The sequence below is a fragment of the Takifugu rubripes genome, chromosome 8, assembly GCF_901000725.2.
Source record: "Takifugu rubripes chromosome 8, fTakRub1.2, whole genome shotgun sequence".
Lineage (NCBI taxonomy): Eukaryota > Metazoa > Chordata > Actinopteri > Tetraodontiformes > Tetraodontidae > Takifugu > Takifugu rubripes.
The window spans coordinates 5491901-5514381 of record NC_042292.1 but is presented as its reverse complement, the minus strand read 5'-3'; the positions used below and the strand labels follow the sequence as shown (position 1 = coordinate 5514381).

General features: G+C 42.6%; 2 protein-coding genes across 4 annotated transcripts in view; both read left to right on the top strand.

The window, feature by feature from the left end:
• Positions 1 to 2718: 2718 nt before the first annotated feature.
• On the top strand, positions 2719 to 6098 carry nhlh2 (nescient helix loop helix 2). Its single transcript, XM_029840431.1, has 2 exons — positions 2719 to 3329; positions 4095 to 6098. Exon 2 carries the CDS (start codon positions 4135 to 4137, stop codon positions 4504 to 4506), a length of 372 nt encoding a protein of 123 aa, XP_029696291.1. The 5' UTR covers positions 2719 to 3329; positions 4095 to 4134; the 3' UTR covers positions 4507 to 6098.
• A 6321-nt stretch (positions 6099 to 12419) lies between these two features.
• vangl1 (VANGL planar cell polarity protein 1) overlaps positions 12420 to 22481 on the top strand; it is a 29140-nt gene continuing 19078 nt past the window's right edge. For 2 of the 3 annotated variants that reach the window (XM_003966454.3, XM_011606134.2), the window contains exons 1-2: positions 12420 to 12586; positions 18294 to 18521. In XM_003966454.3, coding sequence (XP_003966503.1) covers positions 18451 to 18521 — 71 coding nt within the window. In that variant the 5' untranslated portion in view covers positions 12420 to 12586; positions 18294 to 18450. Of the gene's footprint in view, positions 12587 to 13037; positions 13333 to 18293; positions 18522 to 22481 lie in introns of those variants that run through there. The other variant, XM_029840370.1, reaches the window with a different exon arrangement.

Here is a 22481-nt window from a genome sequence, read left to right as displayed (position 1 = left end):
TTCATTCTGGCCTCTAATTTCTTCCCTCTCCCACGTATTGCCCCCTGTGGCTCCCCATCCACCTGAGAGGAGCCTCATACATCTCCTGACAAAGTGACTAATCCTTCCCATTTCACGGCTCCGTCCCGCTGCACCCCCAATGTTTGAAACCGCGAGTCTGTGATAGGTGACAGGTGGGAGGATGTCACGCCAGTTCAAGGTGTTTCTTGTTGTAGCAGGCGCTTCAGACAGCTGTGGCGCCCACATGACGAGCTCTGACTGATTAGAGAAACAACTCCTCAACTGCAGATGTCTCATCACAGTGACATCACCTTCTGATGGCATCTTGTAAGAAATGATGTGATCCTACACTGAGAAATGTTTTCCAAAATTCCGATTTCAAACTTATTATTTCTTATTATGCAGAAGCAATATAAGGCCTCAGCTGTGGCAGTACAAAAAATAATCAGCGCCATAAATCAGCAAGGCTTTGTGTGTCTGCCATACAGGGATGACAGTGGAGAAAGAATTCTGAGGAAATGTTTAAGTCAAAGCCCTATAGATAAATTAGGCCATTTGGGTGTCAAATGCATAACGAGTTGTTCAGCTGGGGGCAGCGATAGTTTTCATATAATGAAGATATTTTGTCGTTATTTGAACGCGGTACTGTTATTTTCATGAGTTTGAACCAGCAAAAGTGCGTCTTTTTGTCTTTTCATGGTTTCAAGCATGCAAAAATTTATTTTTGACACTGCTAAACATCATTTTGAGGCTGTTCCTTTTTTTCTTGTTAAAGCAGAAACAGACTGAATCCCATAATTGTGCCAGTCACCTGTTTATTAATACTATGTTTAGAATTCCCTGAAGTGTGACATCATGTTAGATATAGTGCACATTAGAAATATGTTTGAGACAGGTCAGTGAAGTCGTTTACCAGAAGCCTCATCATGACTAAACCCACAGTCATCCCACCAAAATGGCCATTCTCTCGTGTCTGCACCATGCTGCAGTTTACCTCCTTGTCACCACAGTTGGTACATCAGCTGTGGGATGTAATTGCAGCAGGCACAAACAAAACAGCATTGGAGGGGTCCTTCGCGTCTTTGGCCAAGGGCCTTGTGGACTGAGGAGGGGTCCAGGGTGATGCAGACCACCAAGCATCCCCACTTCTCCGTCTGTGGAGCAATTAGGGTGGTGAGCCGTGCGTGTGTGTCCGTGGGCTCCAGCTGTCAGAAGGCCTCTGTCTCCTGGTCCTGACATGTCTCCGATACACCCCACTGTGAGTCTCTCTGTGCCACACACTCCGTAGACCCAGCCTGAGCCCAAGGCCAACTGTCCTTCATCTCAAACATGTGCAAATTCTCCCCCTCTGTCACGTATACACACACACACACACACACACACACACACACAAGTGAAGAAGGAAGTAGTGCAACAGTGCCAGAAGGACAACATCAGTGAAAGCCCTGTGTGTGTGTGTGTGTGTGTGTGTGTGTGTGTGTGTGTGTGTGTGTGTGTGTGCGTGCGTGTGTGCGTGTGTGCGTGTGTGTGTGTGTGTGTGTGTGTGTGGCTGCCGGCCACGGCAAGTCATCCGTGCTTCCCCTTATCGTTTTAATCACCTCGTTAGGCGCAGCCAGTCCACATAGTCGCTGGCCACTGAGCCTCCTCTGGAACCGTGCCCTCCTAACCTGACACTGGTGCCACTGGGCACACGGATGGAAGGTGGGAGGAGGGAAACTTTCCTATGTAAACTATAGCTAGATGCAGTTATACACAATGCTGACCATTGCAACAACACTCCTACAGCTAGGAAATGTATGTTTGTAGTGGATTCCAAAATGTTCATGAAATACACAAAGTGAGCAAATAGTCAAGCTCAGGACCCGGCTGAGACACAGTAATGTAAGAATAGCTGGAGTTTAGCAACAATACTGCTAAAAATGTGGCACTGAGATCATTCTAAAAAACTGCAAAACCATTTTATTATCAATAATTACAGGATCAACAAAACCGGGCTACAATATACAATATTTGATCATCATGAGGCCTGACTGAAATCATCATCACACTTGTGTATTTCACATGCACACTTGAAACCAATACTTTTGTTTCAGCAATTCATATCACTTTTTTATTTATTTTTTTTTAAAAACTTAATTTACACAAGATTTCGTTGGGGGGGGAAATCTGCACTTCATCTTTCCAAATGAAATAGTTGTCTGGAACTACCTAGAAATTGCCTTGGAGGCGTTTTGCACGGCGGGAAACCACTTTTTGACATGCAGAGATCACTTCTTTTTTTTACCTGTTCAAAACTTGTGATTACAGAAACCCAATAGAATCAAACCACATCTGCTGTCTGGAGTGATTATTTGACAGGTCGGAGTCAAACAGCAGCTTTGCGCCATCACGAGACAGATTTCGTGCAAATCCAGATTCTAGCCGGATCCGCTGATAATTTGAGAGTATCCACTTCATTATAGATATAAAAAAAAAAAATTCTCATCAAACACGTGCACAATCTCACACCACGGACACGCGCATTGTATTTTTTTCCATCCTTTATCATGCGCTCATCTCTGCTTTCCCTTTGCCCACTACTCCCACGGGAGGGAGAGCGCTTGAGGGCTGAGGGGCGTGAAGAAGGGGAGGGAGGGGGTGTGTGAGGGAGAGAGGGTGAGGGAGGGGGCGGTGTTAGACAATACCATTCCTCAAATATATTCCATCCCCTCTGTCCCTCAAGTGAGCCTTTATTAGTCGGGATCGTTTGGATCTTATCTCGCACATGACACTCGGCGGAAGAAAAGAGAGAGAGGCGGATTATCTGCGCACCATCCCTCGTTCCTCTGCTTCTCGACACGGAGGAACCTCGCTTATCTCGCCTCTTTATCAGCATCTTTAGCAGGCGGAGGGACGAGTAGCTCTGGCTGCACTTTTCCAGCTATCTGCCCATCTCCTCTATTGTCTCTCCAGATCAGACTGGAATCTGACTAATCCCGTGTTACAGCATCATTATCTTTATTTTTCTTTAATCTGCTATTTGTCTTTCAATTCGCCGGGCTGTTTGCAGCTGCGGTGCTCCTCCGTTGACGTTTGACCCCAGCTGTGATTCCTGGGTGTTACAAGTTCGGGACTAAAAGAAAAGTAAAACTAGTTTATTTTCTCTAGCTGCATTAATTATTGCATTGTTTTTATTTTGTTTTCCCGAGACCGGGGAATCCTCTTAGCACCATCTGACGGCATTTAGTTCGCTGGAATATGAGTTAATTTGGAGTTGAAATACCGTCCAAGAGGAATTTTGAAGTCACTTTCCAAAATACGAAATTTTGCCTCGCAGCTCTTTTGTCAAGGTGAGTCTCAAAAATTTCACAAACAAATCAGTTTAGTTTAATTTGCGCTGTTTTGAAATTGATTTTTGTAGTTTTTTTTTATGTAGCACTGTAAAATAGACCACGGGTATGATGACTCTTAAAGTTTTAAAGTGCTAAGATGTCCTGCGGGTTTACCCTGACCGGCTATATGACATTATTTTACATTAATCTTTGCCGTCTTATGGGTCCAGGCTGTCAAGCCATCCTGACTCCAGCCAAGCAGATGTGTTCATCACACTGTGACAGATGGCCAATTCTGATTATGTTAATTCACAAAAAAAAGTTTCTGCTTCATAAATGATCACAGCTTACATTATTTCAAAGGCATAATAATTACAATAAATTAACACAAAAATCAAATGGGGAAAAAATGAAGGCTATGTTGGCTTTTAAAAGCCTATTAAATAAATTCTTAAAGAGACTTTTTGTGCAATGTAATATTTACAGTATTTTATTTTATCGTGCAACGAAATGTAGATTTAGATGTGTTGGGGCCCTTGCACCCAAACAATAATTCACTTTGGGATGTCTCATTCAGGGCCTCGGGGTTGTAGAAAACACTGACAACAGTCCCGTTTGGCTGGCATCTGCTCGTTATCATTATTTTTATTTATTTTTTTAATTTTAGTTTGGATCAGTCTGTATTGTTAACACCGACTTTCTTAAAAGGATACTAGTATTTTAGAATGTGCATCATATTTGTGAGCGGATGGTTGAGATCAGTGGGGATTTTTTATACCACAGGTTCCTGTGGAGGAGTGAGCGACATCTTCAGAGATTCAAAATGATGCTGAGTCCGGACCAGGCTGAGACGGACCTGTCATGGACTCAGTCCGACTCGGAGACCATGCTCAACGGCTTTAAGTCGACTGGCTGCACCTCGGACGAACCGGCGGAGGGCGAGGAGCGAGCGAAATGCAAAGCCGATCCTCCTCTGAGCCGCGAGGAGAAGAGGAGGAGGCGGAGGGCCACGGCCAAGTACCGCTCGGCCCACGCCACCAGAGAGAGGATCCGGGTGGAGGCGTTTAACGTGGCCTTCGCGGAGCTAAGGAAATTACTCCCCACGTTGCCCCCGGACAAGAAACTCTCCAAGATCGAGATACTCAGACTGGCTATTTGCTATATATCCTATCTCAATCACGTCCTGGATGTCTAAAAGTGCCCCCACCCCTCCCCATTGAGACAAAAATGGATGGGTTATTGGACTTCAGGCGCCTGCTGCGCGTCAACTGGGTTTGGCAAGGTTGGCAGCTACGACTGATGGGGGGGGATTTTAAACGCATATGCATTACTGATACATTCTGCTTTTCACCCAGCTCTCAAACACAAAAAACACACGCCCGAATAATGTTCGTGAAAGTGAAAGTAGTGTCGGAGTCTGCAAAAACTGAAATAATAATAATTTTAAAAAACTATTCTTAAACCCCCCCCTTCTTAGGAAGTCCCATCGGTCATCTGCGGATGCTGCTGGACGTTGCCAAACCTTCCGGGTCCGTTCGTGTCTGATATTGAGGCGTGAAGTTGTCAAAGTCTCAACACTGAACAAGTCGTTAGAACTGCTGGATGCAATGACGACAATAATGATCATAGAGCAGTAATGAGGAGTGTTCAGGTTACCCACTTAGACGCAACAACATCTGGAGGGATTGTCGTGATCACAAAATTGGCTTTCAGAGAATCTTTAATTTGATCAGTCTTACAGAATGACATTAGTTTGACCGTATAAAATGTCAGGTGTAACATCCGGTCCGAGCCTGCCTGCATCAACTGGAGGCTTCATGAAAAAAACACTGTTGCGTTTTTAAGTTCAAAATAACGCTGATAAACGACATAGCTGCTTTAGGTCTAGTGTAGATGATGTTTTTCCGCAAGGGAATAAAAAAGATTCAAAGCGTAAGTGCCACTTATGACATAAAATTGTGACCTTAATATTTTTTTCCTTTTGAAAGTGTACAGAATTATTTATTTATTTGTGTTAATATTTAAGGCTATTTAATTTATGTTGTAATCGTAGGCTGGCGTCTTTTTTGTATAAATGTATATTGTTTGTTGCTTCTATATGTTAGACTGTGAAATTGAACAAAGTGATGTGTTCTGCTCTTAAAAATGGCACTTTGTGTTAATTCATAACTTATTCTTTTGACCTATGTTTGTCATCTTTTTAATGTCACGTCTGTTGTCTATCAATAGCAACAATAAGCACTTCAGAATGGGGCTTAAGGCTCCATCAAATTTTATTTCCCTAAATTATGTTAAGAGGTTGCTCCCAGAATACAAATCGGATGCTTAGAAAAAAAGTATGATGAGAAAACTATTTCACTGACAGAATAATGTAATGGAGTAAATTCACGTTGACCACATTCTCCACTGTGGGTCAACACTGCGATTCGGAAGCAAACCTCTTTTTGCTGCGACCAAAAAGACAACAACAAAAAAAACCACACTAATAATAAAAAAATAGCCTGAACTTATTATCTTGAAGTTCAAGTTTTGATGTTGTTATTTTCACAAAATGTTTATTTATTTGTCTCTACTTTGTATTAAGAAATTCAACAAGTAATTTTATAGTGAAAGGAAAAAAAAACATATCCTCTATCCAAAGATTTTTTTGTCTCTTCAGGGTTGTGTAGGCTACTTGTTGCTTTATGCAGATCTTTTGTAGTAGATATCGTGTGACAGCTGGTTTCTATTGGACAGACTTTTCATATTTTCCGGTGTTATTTTTAATTAAAATGGAAATACTTTAAAGAAAGAAAAAAAGTCTTGCCATTTTTGAAGCCGATCTGCGTGACATGAGGGTCAAACGCGGACTCGTGCACATATGTTTAGCTGTAACATGCAAATCAGCGTGCAGAGCTTTTCTGAACCTATAAGTTTACGTTCACATTTATTACATTGTACAAACAGTACAAGGTGAAGTGCAGATTTCAGTAAATACACACACACACACACACACACACACACACACTCACAGTGGTCAGCAGCTAAAGGCAGTGGTAGACTACATCTCTGCTCCTGGCTGAAAGGCTCTCTCCCTCCCCAGAGAGGGGGCAGGTGTTACTCCAGACGAGCCAAGACAACCAAATTACTGGCCGTCTGGCACCTCCCGTGGGAAACCCAGGGAGAGAGGAGGGATGGGAGAAATGGAAATTTATGAGCAAGTGAGCGCAGAGATGTAATATTGCCAAATGGTGTGAACACAGGATCCAAATAGGTATCTTTATTTCTGATACACACCTATATATTTATCGATTGCACCATGAAAAGCTTCACCGGCTGAAACGGGTGCTGTGTGGGAGATGTGGGAGTGCTTGAATTCATTAGACTATCATGGGAGATCCTTTTTTTTTTTCTGTAAAAGCACGAGTGGCCCCAGTGGGGTTCAAACCCTTCACCCTGGAAATGCCAGTGTTAAGCTGCTCCAATTGAGCAACAGACAACATCGTGTCAAATACTCATTAGAAACATCTATACAAACCATTCTATCATGTCTCCAGGTGGCCGGCGGAAGGTTTACACAGTGCCACATTTCTCTTTTCAAACGGGTACGTGAAGGTAGCGTAAAGTGCTCTGTTTCTTCACCGGGGCCACCTCTCCCCTCACATTTGTCCGCATTCTCAATCTGACTTTGACATTTTCTATTTCAGCCACATCAATGAATTACTGAGATTTCTATGTGAATTGCAGAAAGGAACCGTGGCAAAGGTTTAAAGTTCTTCCTGACCTTGTTCACTCCGGTTTCCTAATGACTATGACACACAAATATGTTGCAACAGTATTTAGGCTCCAGATTTTCACCAGGTTAACCAGTGTAAAATTACAGCCAGTCATGTATTGTTGATCCAGCTTTGTACTGGAGCTATGAAAGTTTGAATGATGAAGGTTTTTCATTTTTTTTAATCTTCTTTCAGTTGGAACCATCTTTATCCATTCTAAGCAGATTTATTTGCAAGGCAAATATTACCGTTGGTAACCACGAACAGAAATTAGCTGCCCACAGTTGGTCATCTGTTGCTTTTTCCTCAGTTCTAACAGCAGTCAGTTTTTCCCAGGTATAGATTTCCCCCCCACAAGATTCTTTATTCTACTGTGAACATATCCAGAGGCTGGAAATCAATGGCTGCTTTGATTTTTTTTTTTCTTTATTATTTTGCTTTATTTTCCAGTTCAGCCTTTAGCAAAATTAAGGAACTCATCTGCAGGAATCATTTCTCTCCAGAGTTTGTTTCTTCTTGTCTGCATAAAGTCTTTTCATACTCTCCGACATGCTCCTTCATGTCTTCCTCTTTGATCAAGACTCTCCGTGGTCACAAAGGAAACCAGTGGCAGATTTTGGAGATTGTAACTGTCAACAGTTGGAGAATCGGCATATATTAGCTTGTGCAGTATCTGAGGGCATGCCAATATTTACACTGCACATCATCCAATGATTGGATCATTATCATATATTGCAAGCTGTTTTGGGGGGGGTTGATATTGTGAGGCTATAGCTTGAAAAATGGAGTCAGATTTGTTCATCTTTTTTTTTTTGCGAGCATCTGAAGGCCCCGGTTTTATTCCGACGCCATCCTCATTGCTGTCATTGCATCAACAGATTGTCCCCTTCAGAATGCAAAACAAGCTCTGTGAGTCTGGCAGTGTCTGGAGATAGACTTCTGCTCAAGCTTATTGAATAGAGAGGTCCATCTGTACACCTCCGTAAAGCAAGCCATTTGTGCCCTTCATCCCAAAAGCTTCCATAGTTTCAGACCTCTTCAATTCTTTACCCCCCTCCCCAACCTCCCATGAAGGGGAGGGGGGGGGGGGGGGGTAAAGTGACAGTCGAAGCCCAAACTGCTGAGGGCACTGAACAGCCCGTCTGACAGCGTTTCACTACAACCCCCCACCCTGGTTGCGCTGTGGGCTTATGTAATGGTGAAGGCCGTGGAGTGACCATATGTCAGGAGGTGTGTGCAGACAGCAGGGGATTATGCAGTGGCCATTATCAATGTTTGGACATCCCTCTCCTCATCATCATTCAGGTAGACTCAAAGCCAGGAGGAGCGCGAGCATGCATACATGAGCGTGCTCTCTCTCTCTCTCTCTCACACACACACACACACACACACACATTGATTTGCACATTTAATTCTGAGAGCTCTGTGTAAATTGGACAGAGAGTGAGAGTGTGACAACAAACAGCCATATGTTCACAGTATGCGGAACAACATTTGGAGCTTTTTGTGCTACCTCCTTTTCCCCCTCCATCTCCTTTCTTGCTTGTTGGGCATTATGGAAGTGTTCATGTTCAAGGCAAGAACCACCCCACCCACTCTACCTCTACGTGCACATCCTTGTGAGTGTGTGTACATGGCTGTGTGCATGTGGGTGTGTGTGTCTAATATGAAGGGTGCTCATGCAGCCAAAGTACAAAGCCCAGTCCATGTGTTGAAATGCAGCCCCCGGGATGGGCAGCATTATCCCTGCCTACTTCACCAGCAGGGTCCCGGGGCTCGAGCTGGCTCGTGGCCCTTTGTCTCCAAACAGATGGAAATGGGCAGAGGAGAGGTGGAGAATTGGAAAGAGGAGGAGGAGGAATAGAATGGACGGAAGAAAGAAGAAAAGGGGGACGGGAGGGGGGAGAAGAGTCAGTCTGTTCTCATTAAGTGCTGTATTGAAGACGACACCCCCCCACAATGCGTCAGCAGCAGCGGATGGTCCCCCTCTCATTCAGACCACGCTTGGACCATCTGTACCACGGGTCTGTCATAAGGTGTGTGTGCATGCATTAGACTCAATCTGGTGAGTTAAATTCATTGGGTTTCAATTTGGTTAAGAAAAAAAATTTTAAACCAATTTTTTTTGGGCTATTGTCAGTTTTGTGAGTCATAATTTCATCCATTCAACATCCTGCTGTCCCTCAGTCTCAGAAGGCAAACATATGTCACACAGATAGGTACATTTATGATGCTCAGAAAGAGATTCAAGAATGATCTCAACTTTAGATTTATTTTATTATGGCTGCAATGGTTCAAACATAATTGCCTTCACATCATCAATGCATTATACTGTAATGGTCAGGCTGGCTGTCCATTTGAGACATTGAATAAATTCATATAATTTTATTGCTATATATTTTTCTCATTGCACCCGTGTTTTATTGCATATTCTCCTCTCTCACTGTCCCCATATTTTTTGGCCAATAATCTGAAAGTTCATGCACATATTTAAAACAAATCAGGATCTCTGAAGAAACTAGTGGAGAGCATTTTGTCTTCAAAAATGCTAACTTTTAATATCATCGTGGACTATCCCACGGCATTACACCCCACAGCTTCTGACGGAAATCTTTAAGGCATTTTTAAATGTTGAATAGGCCTAATTGGCCTTTAAACCTAATTTATCACCCCATCTGAATGTAATTGGCCCTGGAGTCTCATCTGGCTGGTTGGAAAGAGTTTCTGAAAAAATCCGCGTTCGTCCTGTTGGAGACAGCGTCTCCCTGTGAATGTATGCGTGTGGTCTCATAAACCGCATTTCCTCCCACTTCGTCTTCATTTTTACGCGCTTTCATTTTTCCCCTTCTATTTACAAAAAAAAAAAAAATCTCTAAACTCATAAACTCCGTGTCTTTGGGGAGAATTCCATCCATCTTCCGGACACCAAATTGAATTGATCTCGGTGGAGGACGCGGGGGGGGGGGGGGGGGGGGGGGCTGTCTCTTTCAATGGGGGCCATCTGCGCGCGCTTTCCACTTTGAATAAACATGAAAAAGTGACAGCACGTGCTGTTGATAGTCGTCACACGAGGCGCGTGCCTACGAGGGTTCCTCGCGCTCCCATTCAGCTGCGTAATCTGATTTTACCGCAGCTGATTGATTCACACATCCGGTAATTGGGGGGGGGGGGGGGGGGGGGATTTGGATTTTAGTTGCAATTATTATTTATACTTGGGGTAAAATAGTGTGCCCCATGAACACAGTTACTTGTACCACATTGTTGTTGTTGTTGTTATTATTATTATAATACATATTCTATAATATATTGTAAATCTAATTGAAGACTAAATCAAAACCTTCTAAGACTCATTTGGCTTCTTCCAAAACGCTCCATTTGTCCGCTGAGGTTTTGATGCGTGACGTACATGTAATGGTAGCGGAGCACCACATGGTGGCGTAGCAAACTTAAACAATTATTTCTGAAAGGCACATTAAAGATGTTAAAAATGGAGATATGTATGTTTATTGGTTGTTGACGTCTTAAAATATGTGCTTAAATAGACTGGTAATTCATTAGAAGTTACATAACTAAAAATATGGAGTCCTTAGAACACAAGTACATTTTGCACAATGCCTAACATTTTAACATGTGAGCAACTATAAAATCAATGCATCTAAATATAATGCATTTCAAATGTTATGGTACTAAATAAAATTGTATAGAATTGAATGTAAGGTGTCATTCTAGACACAACATTTGTGTTTATTTGCTTCTCCATGGGGAGGTAAAGGGGTCATGCCCCAGTCATGACCTCCATTGTGTACTGGATGGAATGAGATATATCAGAGATAGTGTGGAGTGTGTTGAGGGTGAGGATGCGGTTCAAAGGAAGGAAAAAATATTGATTCATATAGAACTGTGTAATTGCTGGAGGCATCTGTTGCCTGGTGGTTTAAACCTTCATGGGTTTGGAGTCTGAATGAACTGGCAAGAGACGCCCCCTTTTGTCTCCAAACACAATAGAAGATGAATGTCAGCAACAGCAAAGAGATGTGAAATCAATTGGTCGGGATCTGCCTTTTAAATTGATATGCTGTAACCTTTATTTAACCAGATAAACTTAAACAGATGAGAGGGGCCAGGGTATATATAGGAATGAGGAGATTGGGAGATTGGATTGAATTCTTAGAATCCTTTTCAAATTCACATTACTTTGTTCTCAATTTAAAATAATTGTTCGCACAATGGGAAAGTAACAGGAATTTGGCAACAGCTGTACTGTGCAATGCATTTAAAACACAAAAAAAAATAATCAGTGATTTGACAGGAGAAATCCCAATTGTTTTGTTTTATCTGTCCTGTAGCAAGTAAGGATAGAACTTAAATTATTCATGCAACCGAAGAAGGTCTGGACCAGGTCTTTACATTCTTTTTGAGAAGTTGCTTCAAGTCCTTGTAGATTTCATTGTGCTCCAAGTCTGTCTAAGTCCCTAAGCCTGCTTGTTAACACTGCTATCAAAGTGTCTGAAGAGCACCATCACAGCTGTCTACTCAACTTCCTGTGTGTGTGTGTGTGTGTGTGTGTGTGTGTGTGTGTGTGTGTGTGTGTGTGTGTGTGTGTGTGTGTGTGTGTGTGTGTGTGTGTGTGAACAATAAGACCTTTTAAATTTAGAACAATTCTAACTGCACAACAGTTGTTACAATATGTGAAAGAGTGAAAATGATCTCCCTGGCATCATCTGTTTAATGGGTTGCTGCCAGTTTTCACCTCAGTGTGATGTGGCACATCCATGTAATGCAAATAAAAACCTTGTTGAGACAACAGCAAAGGTGTGAGAACACACCCCTGTTCATCCAGTGGAGTGCCAGAAGTGAAAAGAGATAAAAGTCTTATGTTGTTCATTTGTGGGTGATACTTGACATCACAGACTGTATTTTTCTCCCTGGCTCATTTGCTTATGTGGGATTTAATAAAAGTGACAGTTAACTAGTTTTGAATGCTTAGCAGCACTTATTTGTATTTTATGACAACCGTCACCTTTACTACAAATGCGTGGTCTGATTTGACTCGGCAGCCTTTGACTGTTTTTTCCTAATTGTTTTGTCTCGGGGACGTTTCACAAAACCCACATTCAATTCAAATTACTGGTGCATAAACACAATTAAATAGACAATAGTGCTCGAAAGGGCTCGTGGGGTTGTGATTAAGTGGCATGGGTAATCAAGGGAAATCTGAACAGATATCAAGATTTCAAAAGTAAAAATAAAATTCTTAATTTGTTGCCCACTCACGTACACAGGAGTTAAAAACTGCTCACCTCCCGATTCGCTACGCGCCCCCTAGCGCCGGTCATTGGTAGCGCATCCTTGTTCCATGACAAGTACTGCCCCCATGTGAAATTCCTGAATGCCGGGGTGATTCCTTCGGTTTCCAAGGGCTGTTTCCTTCTGTAGCTTACCGTCTGCTCTGGAGAAAACTATTTCATTCCTCCTGGATACCTTATGAAGCAGCGGGAATGATATGTCCACCGACAAATGGTGAGTTTCATGCGTGAGGTTGTCGGACATGATCTGCAGATGTTAGTGTGCGGGCACAGTAGTGTGTGAAGCTCCCTGACAGCCTCCGATCTTCTGTCCCGATTCCTTAAGCTCATACAAAGCTGCAGATCAGCGTGTATTTTACTTTTATACACGCAGAAGGAAGGCGGTTGTTGCCTGTGAGAGCGTGGTTTAGAGGAAAGGAACACGCCCTGAGCTGCTTTGTTACCTACCTGTATGAAAGGCAGCGGTTCCAACTTCATTTAAATGCCCCCCAACTGCGGCCAGACCCACACGGAACCCCAGAACGGGCAAGTTGATCCCGAATCGTGGCCACAGTTTTGCCGTGTCGGTTCGGTGATGTGTGCCTTCATACGCCGCCTGTGTCAGGCGGAAACTAACAGAGCCACAATGGAACCCTGCAGAAAGTCAACTCCGTTCATACGGGTGACCTGATCCGCATTACCCGGCTGGTGCGCCGCCGCTCGGCTGGAAACTCCAGCCGGCGCTGGCAGACGCGGATACGGGCTCAAACCTGCTTCTGAACAGGGATCAAGGGGTCGGGGGACGGAGGCAAGCGCTCATTTGATCCACTGTGTTGGGGCTTTAGGTTCAAAGTAGTCTCGCAATGGCTCCCCAGAGGTGAGAGCCAAAGTACAAACAGAAGCGGGCGGAGGGGACGTCCGAGGCCTCGGTGGATCCAGGGAGTTTCCTGGCTCCTGCACCGCCAGGCTGCTGGCTCACAGGTATCAGTGTACCTGCTCTGGAGCTCCGTCAAATCATTCAACAAAAAAGTCTTATTAACTTTATTTTTAAAACAAACAAACAAACAAAACCCCTCTTTGTTCTGACTTTCTCAATCATTTATCAGCAGGCTATTTGGGGCATTTGTTACAATATAACTGCCAAATTTGGATTTTTGTCAAATACCAACTTGACCGATTAATAATTATGAACTATAATTCATTTATTGGAGTGTTTTGTGTGGTAGTTCAACCGACACAGTTACAAATTGTGCATTGAACTGTGACTTGAATCAAGATTGGATGTTAGGGGTATGATAAACTTTTGATTTGCTTCTTAGTAGCAAAGTAATTCAATTTAGATAACTAAAATAATCTGGTATATCACAAGTTTGATGCTGGTTGAAATGTGCTTTTCTGTTACAGTGTTTGCTATTCAAATGTTGTGCAGGTGGAAGAAACAGTGTCCAGGTGTTGATCCTGTTTAGTTGACAAGCAGCAGCATGGTGATCAGAGCGGCATGCTAACCTATGTAGACGTCACTGGTGGTGACCAAAGGGCGACACTTGTCTCTCTCTACCTGTTGCCACGGTGAAGCATAGGAGAATAATGGCTGAATATAATGCATGTACCTGAATATTGCCAATAAGTTTTTGCCTACAGCACTCATAATATTTCTTAATCCGACTATTAAATGGTTTTACAGTCAGTCCTCAATGGTGCTTGGAATGTTGCTGAGTTGATGGTGCCAACATGAGTTTAAGTATTTTCAACAGTTTTCAGTGAATAAGGGAGTAGAGTAGATTGTGTCATCTAAAGTGGACTGATTAGGAAAGTGTATAAACTGTATCTACAAACATACTTTGACTGTTGAGAGGGTGTAATTTTAAGATTAAATCCATAGCAATTGTAATTTCACATAAAAGACTGACGTAAATTGTAAATCTACTCCTGGTTTATAGACCAAACACTGGGGATCAGCTCATAGTTACTTGCCTGATTACAAAAATGCATCAGGCAGTGGGTGATTGAGTAAAGCATTTTAGTTGGAGTCACAGTTCTTATTAGGTGCAGCAGGGACCTGACTCTGGCCTGTTATGCACGATTTTATCACTTTAGTCGGTAACAAAGACATGTCTCAGAATGGTGAGACGCCTCAGCTGTGTGTCTGCAGCTCTCAGGGATTTTTTCTTGTTACATTTGTTGTCGCTCTGGAATGTTGTTTCCACAGAATTAATGTTCTGGTGGCGAACGGGAACACAGTATGCATGTGACTGAGCCAGACTTGTTTCTATTCCCAGGCTGTCTCGTGATGGCTGTCATCACTTACTTTCCCATGTGTTGGAGATATTCTAATAGTTATTATACTTATTATTCTAAGTTATCTTGCTGCAGCGAAGACGTGTTTTCTAATGGCAATGACAGAGGTTTGAGGGCATCGTGGTTACAGAGAGATGGCGGTATTGACAGACACTCAGACCAATGAGCTTCTCGTGTCCCATCAGAGCTTTAAATTTTGTAGGTTTTCTTCCTAACTTATGTCCAAATGTTTCTTTGGTAGTGATGTGTAAGAACCTGTACAGTATGTTGTTGCCATTTCTCCTCCAGGGCGAATGATGAAGGCTTTAAATGAAAACACTGTATTTTGTCTGAGCTGCTTCATTAGATATTTAATTTCCCACTTTGTGTAGGGAAACAACGCTGTTAATTGCATACGTTCTTCTCGTGCAGGTCTTTGTCCAGTTTGCAGTGCAGTAACTGCCCCACTTCTCATAGTTCTGCCCCAGCACGCCCACGTCACTGAAGCTTGCACCTTCATCCATCTTGTGTAGGGTCAATAAGTCCAGTAGTTTGTGAGAGCCATGCGCTCTGGAGTTTCCTTAAGTAGCTTCAGAAAGCTCAAGCAATCTTGAGCTGCAGCTGCAACAAGTGAGCGCATGCAGGCTTCCTTTTTTCATATATGCACCATAACCTATAGATTTCACTTGCAGTTTATACCTCTGGGCAGGTGCTAAAGCTGGTGAATGGCCTCTAAAACCCTACAACTGGGCAGAAACAATATTTTAAAAAATGTTTCTCTGCAAGTATGTTGCACATTCACCAAGCAGTTCATTTTAACCAATCACACCAGTTAATTTCAAGCAGTTATCTAACAGCGTGACTTTAATGAACAGATGATTGGGGGGGGGGGGGATACAGATTTGAGCAGTAAAAATGTCCGAGTTGTACATACGGGTATCAAGCAGATTAAATTAAGCCAGGCACATAATCAACAAAATGTGTTGTGTCCGTTATGAAGATAAAATTGAGGGGGAAAATACTTTAGATAATAAACCATAATCTTCTATAAGCCAGGCATTTAATTCTGTTCATTGAGTCTCATAAGCTGGCGATAATCATGCTAAGTAGCAAATCTGATGCATTTATTGGATGTATCATCAGAGATTAGTTTTGTAACAGCTGACAGCATTTGTCTTGTGCTTGCAGAGGATCTTTTACATGTTCTCTGGGCGGTTGTTCATGTTTGGGTTTTTGTTTTCCTCCTCAATCTGTGCTCAGGTTTTTTTTCCTTGTTTTAGCTTGTGTGCCTTTGTTGTTCCCCGAAGCCTCTTTTTACAGGGAGTCTCACAGTGAAACACCCAGGTGTTTTGTTACTTGAAGGAATTTGAACTGGTGTTGGCAAACAGAGCTGTCTTTGAATCATACTTTACTTTACAATACAAAAAAATGGATTAGTGAGACTTATTTTGATATTATTGATTTCACTTGATTTTGTCACAGTTTGCCCGTAGTGATAGAAGCTAGCAGCTCATCGGGGGTTTTGGATAGCTGCGAAAAATCTGTCAGAGCTCCCCTCCAAAATGAGGATTCTCTGTGGTTGACCTAAACTTGAGAACATCCCCATATCCTGTTTTACCTCACTGCAGATCTCCAGCGACCTCTCGTCCATGAGGGGGTCTTTATGATGTGAAAGAATTTGCCAAGAAATCAGTTTTAAATGGAACTTCTGTCTTTACTCACCGCTGCACTTTAAGTGACCTTGCACTCTGCACTCATTTACCCATTAATCCATGATTTAACTGTGTGCTCTTGCGTTGGAGGATTAAAACAGACTCTTTGTTTATGTTGAAGTATTGGTGTGATTATCAAGGATAATCTTTCCATCCAGTCTGTAATTCAGTGTCATTTGGTGCATTAATTTGCTATAAAGGAAGTTTGTTTCATATCAGAGGTTAAGCTTTTTACAGTGATTGTGAACAAGTGTGTTGTGTGTCCCATCAAAATGCTGTTGTTTTTTTCCCCCTCCTGCTTTTTTCGTTTTTGAACTATATTAGTTTTAAGCCATGTTGAAGACTTTATGAACCCCCTTTTTCCAAATCATGTGTCATTCAGAGGAGCCATTTAAAATGATTGTATTCAAATGGTGCAATCCAAAAAGCCTTTGAGGATACATACGCCATGTACTGGATCACACTGGGGCATTTGACAGATGACAGGTGTTTCTTGGTATTTGCTGCTCTGAATCAGGGGAAGTGTCTCCTGTACTGTGGTTGTTGAAGCACAACAGTAGACATGTCTTGTGCAGGATTTGTAAGATCCACACCACCTTTGAGGGCAACTGGAGCCACAAATTTGCAGTAAATCTGTGAGTGCTGGAAGGCTGAGCTGAGACTTCCACGGCAGGGTTTGATTGAGAGGTCTTCAGCAGCTTCACACGCAGGAGAATGATGACGCTCGATGATGAATGGCTTTGTTTGAAAATTGAAATGCCTTTTTTTTTGCTCATCTGACCTACTCTGGATGACTCCTCAAAGAAAGGGGGGGGGGGGTGTCTTTAATTTCACAGTGTGGTTTGAGAGAGGTGACTGGTTAATTCCAACATATTTCTATCAGTTCTTCTCCAGGAAGGCTCCTTTTATAAGGTAGGCTCGCTAAAAGTGTTTGTAAGAACACTGTAATTGGAACATAACTGTGGAATATGGTTGAAGGTTGAACAGTCGTTCACCCTTTGCATTATTTGTCCCACCCAGAGTAATTTAGAATGCTATAAATGCGTGTATCTGTCATGCAGGTTTGTTATGTGTGCCTATTTAAAGCATGCCTGCAGCTAAGACACACCTTATTCTTTTCTCACTTTTTTGCACTTTCCGAAACCTGGGCTTTTTGATCTCACCATTTTGAGCCAATTTTTTTTCTTTTAAAGACATCAATCATTGCTCTTTTACTCCAACCACTTCAAATCAAGTGCACTTCGAATGTCTCTGGCTCCATTTAGTCTTGTTCATAACATTAATCAGGTTTCTTTTGATTTTAACACTAAATTTTGAAGGTTGGCATCGGCACCTTCACGCGGTGCCAATGTAGAAGAGTGCAGAGATTGACATCCCATTAAACCTGATCACAACACAATCTAACAGTTGGTTATTGTTGCAAATGACAGGGGAATCGACCAAATGTCTGCTCGTTTTAGGGTTAGGCTTAGAGTTACGGTTACTTACAAAAACAGGAATCGTAACAAACATCGGCTGAAAGTCAAGACCTTATGATTACGGTAAGTGCCTCATGGTCCCCTGGATGGCATGAGGTTTAGTTTTACCTCACATTCTGAGCAAATTTGTCTGTTTCCAGCTGGGGATTACTTTGAAGCAATATTGACTCTTTGAACATCGCTGCAGACTGACTGCACGATGCATCTCAAAGCCTGTCGCCGTCAGGATAATACTGTTTGTTGTGTGTCAGAGTCCTATAAAAGTCACTTAAAGCAGTCGGTCAGTAGCACAGGAATAAGGGTAAATAGCTATTTTGCAGTGTTTGACGTATCTGGAATGCGCAGCTGCTGTAGCCTCCAGAGAGCTGCCTGTAATGTGGAGGGTTTTCACTGCAGGTTTGAAGATTATACCCCAGCTGTAGATTTATGGTCTATGTTCCCTCAAGGTTGACGTTTCTTCAATGTGCGTCCCCAGGGTCACCGTCAAACCCTCCAGTGTCGGCGTTCCAAGCAGCCACTTGATTGCCACCAACTAACCGACAGCACTCTTCAGGCTTCTGTGTGGTCCAACTAAGCAGCCAGGTGTGTTGCCCCATTTGTGGACCTAGTTCCGGGTCCAGATTGCAGTCGCCATGGATACAGAGTCTACGTACTCGGGCTATTCGTACTACTCTGGACGCTCCCGGGGATCCCACAGACATGGGTAAGACAAATTTTACTTGTGAATAATTGTACATGGCTATAAAGCAGATTTTCGTACTGCTTTTTTGTGTTCTCACACTGGGAGAGAAATGTTGATAGAGATATTACTGCTGAGCATACCGACAAAGGAAAACATTGAGATATGACAACATGAGATATGCAATTGTTTTGTGGACGTGGGTATAAACAGAGATAACAAAATATTCCAACTGATTTTGGGTGAAGACACGTGGTGCAGACAGGCAGTAAGGCTTCAGGCATCATCGACGACGTCACAAAATAAATAAGTAAATCAATGCATGCATTGTGGAAAGACTTCTTTATTACTCAATATAAAAGTCAGAGCAACATAACGTCGCTACTTTGCGTAGCTGCAATATTGTATTGTGTGAAGTAAGATCACCATTTATTGTGCAGACCTCCTGTACACATTTTTTTTCATCAAAAAATATAAAATTGTGAGCTATTTTATCTTGTCAAATCTTTGGGCGTGGTAGTCTCTTCTTGCATGTATCTAGATATCTGTTTAATCAACTCTTTCACCCACATGTCCACATGTGCCTGTCCTCCTCGTGCGTTTGGAGCTACAGCTTTTGTGGGCACATTAGTCTGTCATCAGCGAAACAGCTGTGGCTGACAGGTCCCAGGAAGGCAGCAGCAGACAGGTGCTGAACATGCCTGGCTGACTGATGCCTCAGCATATTCGTTGAGAGGTGGAGAAGGGCAGGAGCAGGGGCCTCTTTTGCACCACAACTCCTTGGCCCCACCCCTGTTATTGGGGCTCTTGCTTGCTCACTATATCTTACTGTGTCTCTTTTGCTGCCACCTGTTACCATCTGAGGCATCCGTTTCTGTCACTGCCTCCTGAGCATTTATATCTTCCTAATATTGCCCTTATTTTCTTCCTCTCTTGTCTCCAAATGCTTCCATTTGATGGTTTTGACCTGAGCCAAAGCCCCCTTTATGTTCATTCTTGACCTCTCTTCATCTCCCTGCCCTCCCACCTTTAATGGATTCCTGAGTACTCTGTGAGGATGGGTAGGGGCAGGCGTATCATTGTTCCCTTTTCGCATGCATTCTCCAGGGAAGGAATGTGCAGTTTCCCTTGTAGATCAAAGATAGTCAGAGGAAAAAAGTGGTCTCATTTTGTTGGAATCAAAGATGGAGCAGAGGTTCGTATTTTCGCAATCAGATGTGGAAATAGCATCTTCGCTTTTTTACAGCTTTTACTCTGACAGGTCAAAAAAGACGTGGGAATTCTTGCCAAGTGTTTTTCACTCCCTTTTTCCTCTCACGACTGTGCCTAAATTATCCCGCTTGTCTCGAATCTTCTAAAACTAAAAGGAGAAAGACTTACTATATCCTACACCATCTGTTTAAATTCATTGATTAAAGGTGGATATTATTAACTTTGAGATTAAGTAACATTTTGCTGCTGTATATATGACCTTTTTTAGGGAGGTCCTTCATTATGTTAATTATAAACTGTTCCAGTGGTTATAACGCCACAAATCTCACATACACAGCTCCCCATGTATTAAATGGGTCAACTTAGAGGGCATTATTCCAGATGTGCAAATATATTCACCTTTGTAAGAAATCAAAGTTGTATTTACATCTGTGTACACTGTATGTGCGCAGTGTTTACATTTTGATATCTAAGAGGGAAATTTTTATGTGACTGCATAAAACAAACAGAATAAAATCGATGCTTATCAGACCTGGAAGCGGAGGGTTCGTGGTTCAAGCCAAAACGTGGGGGGTGTTCTGGTACCAAATGCTCACATACTCCCCAAAAGTGTACCCTGCTTTTGCCTATATGCCGTTAGGAGAGGCGCCAGCTCCCTCACTGTGGTCCCCAAATGGATTTAGCTGTCAATAAAAAAATACATTGTTGGGATTTTCTGGACTCATTTTTAACATTCAGACAAGTTGCAGGAGATCATGTAGCCTATGTAAAATGCACAAAGCTACTCACTGCACTTCATGGAGTAAAAAAAATCCAACATAATCCAATAATCCTGGTGGCAGGCTGATTCTGTTGCTTAGGAACTTGTGAAGTGACTTCATTGTGCACTTGACAGTTTTTCATTTGGGTCCTCATCTTAACCAGGAAGTCATGCAGGTGAGTACCGTAGGTTAGCTTTCCAGAATAAGCCTCAGACAGCTCAATTTGCAATTTTGGGACTCTTTTTCGTAAATGGGTATTCATTCCTGCCACTGCCCCTCCATCTGTGATTGCTAGTAGATGTAATCACAGGCTATGCTCGTCCTCAGGTGTTGGGGGGAAATGAGGCTCCTGCAACCTAATTGGCAGGGCGATGCCTCCGCTCGCCAACATTTCTGGCCTCCCAGGGCCCCTTTTCCCCTCCGCCTCTGCCATCTTTAGTGTTCCAAAAAACCAGACACATTTCAAGGATCCATGCTAGAAGTCAAATTCCATTAATCAAATCATAGCCCAGCGCACAGTTGGAATACCAATGAGCACACTGCATGGTAATGAGGAAGGAATAGGATGTGGGAAGGTGTGGTGGGAAGATGTGATGTGTGTCATAATCACCCCAGAAGCTTGCCGAAGGGGGATGAAAAAACAAACAGGCTGGGGGAGGGCTTGGGTTGGTATGCAGAGCCCCTCTCACAGTTCATCTCACCTTTTACATGTCTTCCCTCTGTGAATCCACAGTGGTACTTTTCAAACATTTGCTCTTCACAGTTGACACTATTTTTACACATTTCCCCCCATAATTGTAGCCCAGATCATGTTGGAGGAATCAGCAGTTGCTTCATCTTTATGCACGACTCCCATAATTCATCCTGGTTTGTAGTAAAGATGGAACTCACTGAAAATGACATTCAAGAGGTGATATTAGCTTCACAAAAACAGTTATGAGATTAACACAAACGTCTGCAGAAACCCCGCTGAAAAATTATAAATGACAAATCTTCCAAAATTGTAATTGTAATTGACCCTGAAGTGAAAAGGCCTCCTTACCTCTGCACTCGACTCGCATAAGTTGAGAGCAGTGAGCCTGAGGTAAAAGCCCAGAGCTGCTCATTATTCTGCTGATGACTGAAGCAGAATCACGACGTTATTGAGGCTCCTGCACAGTCGACCAGCACTGCCCCAATAACAACTGCAACCAGGGACAGTGACTGATCGTTTCTCCCTCTGGAGTAGCAGCCATTACTGCTGCGATGGCCATAGCCATAATAATAAAGAAGAAGTGATGATAGCTGTGATATATTTGTGGGATAACATCAACCTTTTAATGGTCCAGATTTGTTAAATAAGCATGAGCCAGCCAGTGGAGTTGCTGCAGGCTAATCCAAACATTCCTCACGCAGTGTCCAGGTTTTTAGAATTAGTTTCTGTTTTACAATTTTAGAATTTTTTTTTGAGGAAATCATGCCAGCATTTAAAAGGAAATGCAAGAATAGAGGCGGGAAGCGGTCAGGCCAACGCCCTTAAACACATGGATAAAGCATAGCTCTGGTTTTCACAGCACCAGTGCTGTCAGTCATTGTGTTCATTTTCCTCCATTTCCAGGCCGGCAGGATATCCTTTATATTAACAAATGTTAGTTTTAACAAAGGTTTTTGTCTCTTTGACCTCCTTTTTTTGCCTCAGCAGACAACTTTCTTAGCCTTGTTATCAGTGATGATTCAGATCCACATTGAGCAATAATACTAATCTAGTGTGTGTGCTTGCGACCTACCTAATGCCAGTAAGTAGATGGATCTCATTCAATCTGTTACCCACCTGCTTTCAAGATGCTCCTGAGGACTGCATCGTTCAAAATGACATATTGCACCTTTCACTGTGAAAGGAAGCCTTCGTGTAAACCCATTTGCAGCTTTTTTGATGTGAAAACACTAGTGTACAGTATGTCCCTCTGTCAGAAGCTGGAGGGGGGAGGGAAATGGTAAAAGAGATTAAGAATGGTTGTGTAGCTTTTCTGTG

Excerpts from the sequence above, each read along its gene's own strand:
- nhlh2 (XM_029840431.1), top strand. The coding sequence starts at position 4,135 with ATGATGCTGAGTCCGGACCAGGCTGAGACGGACCTGTCATGGACTCAG.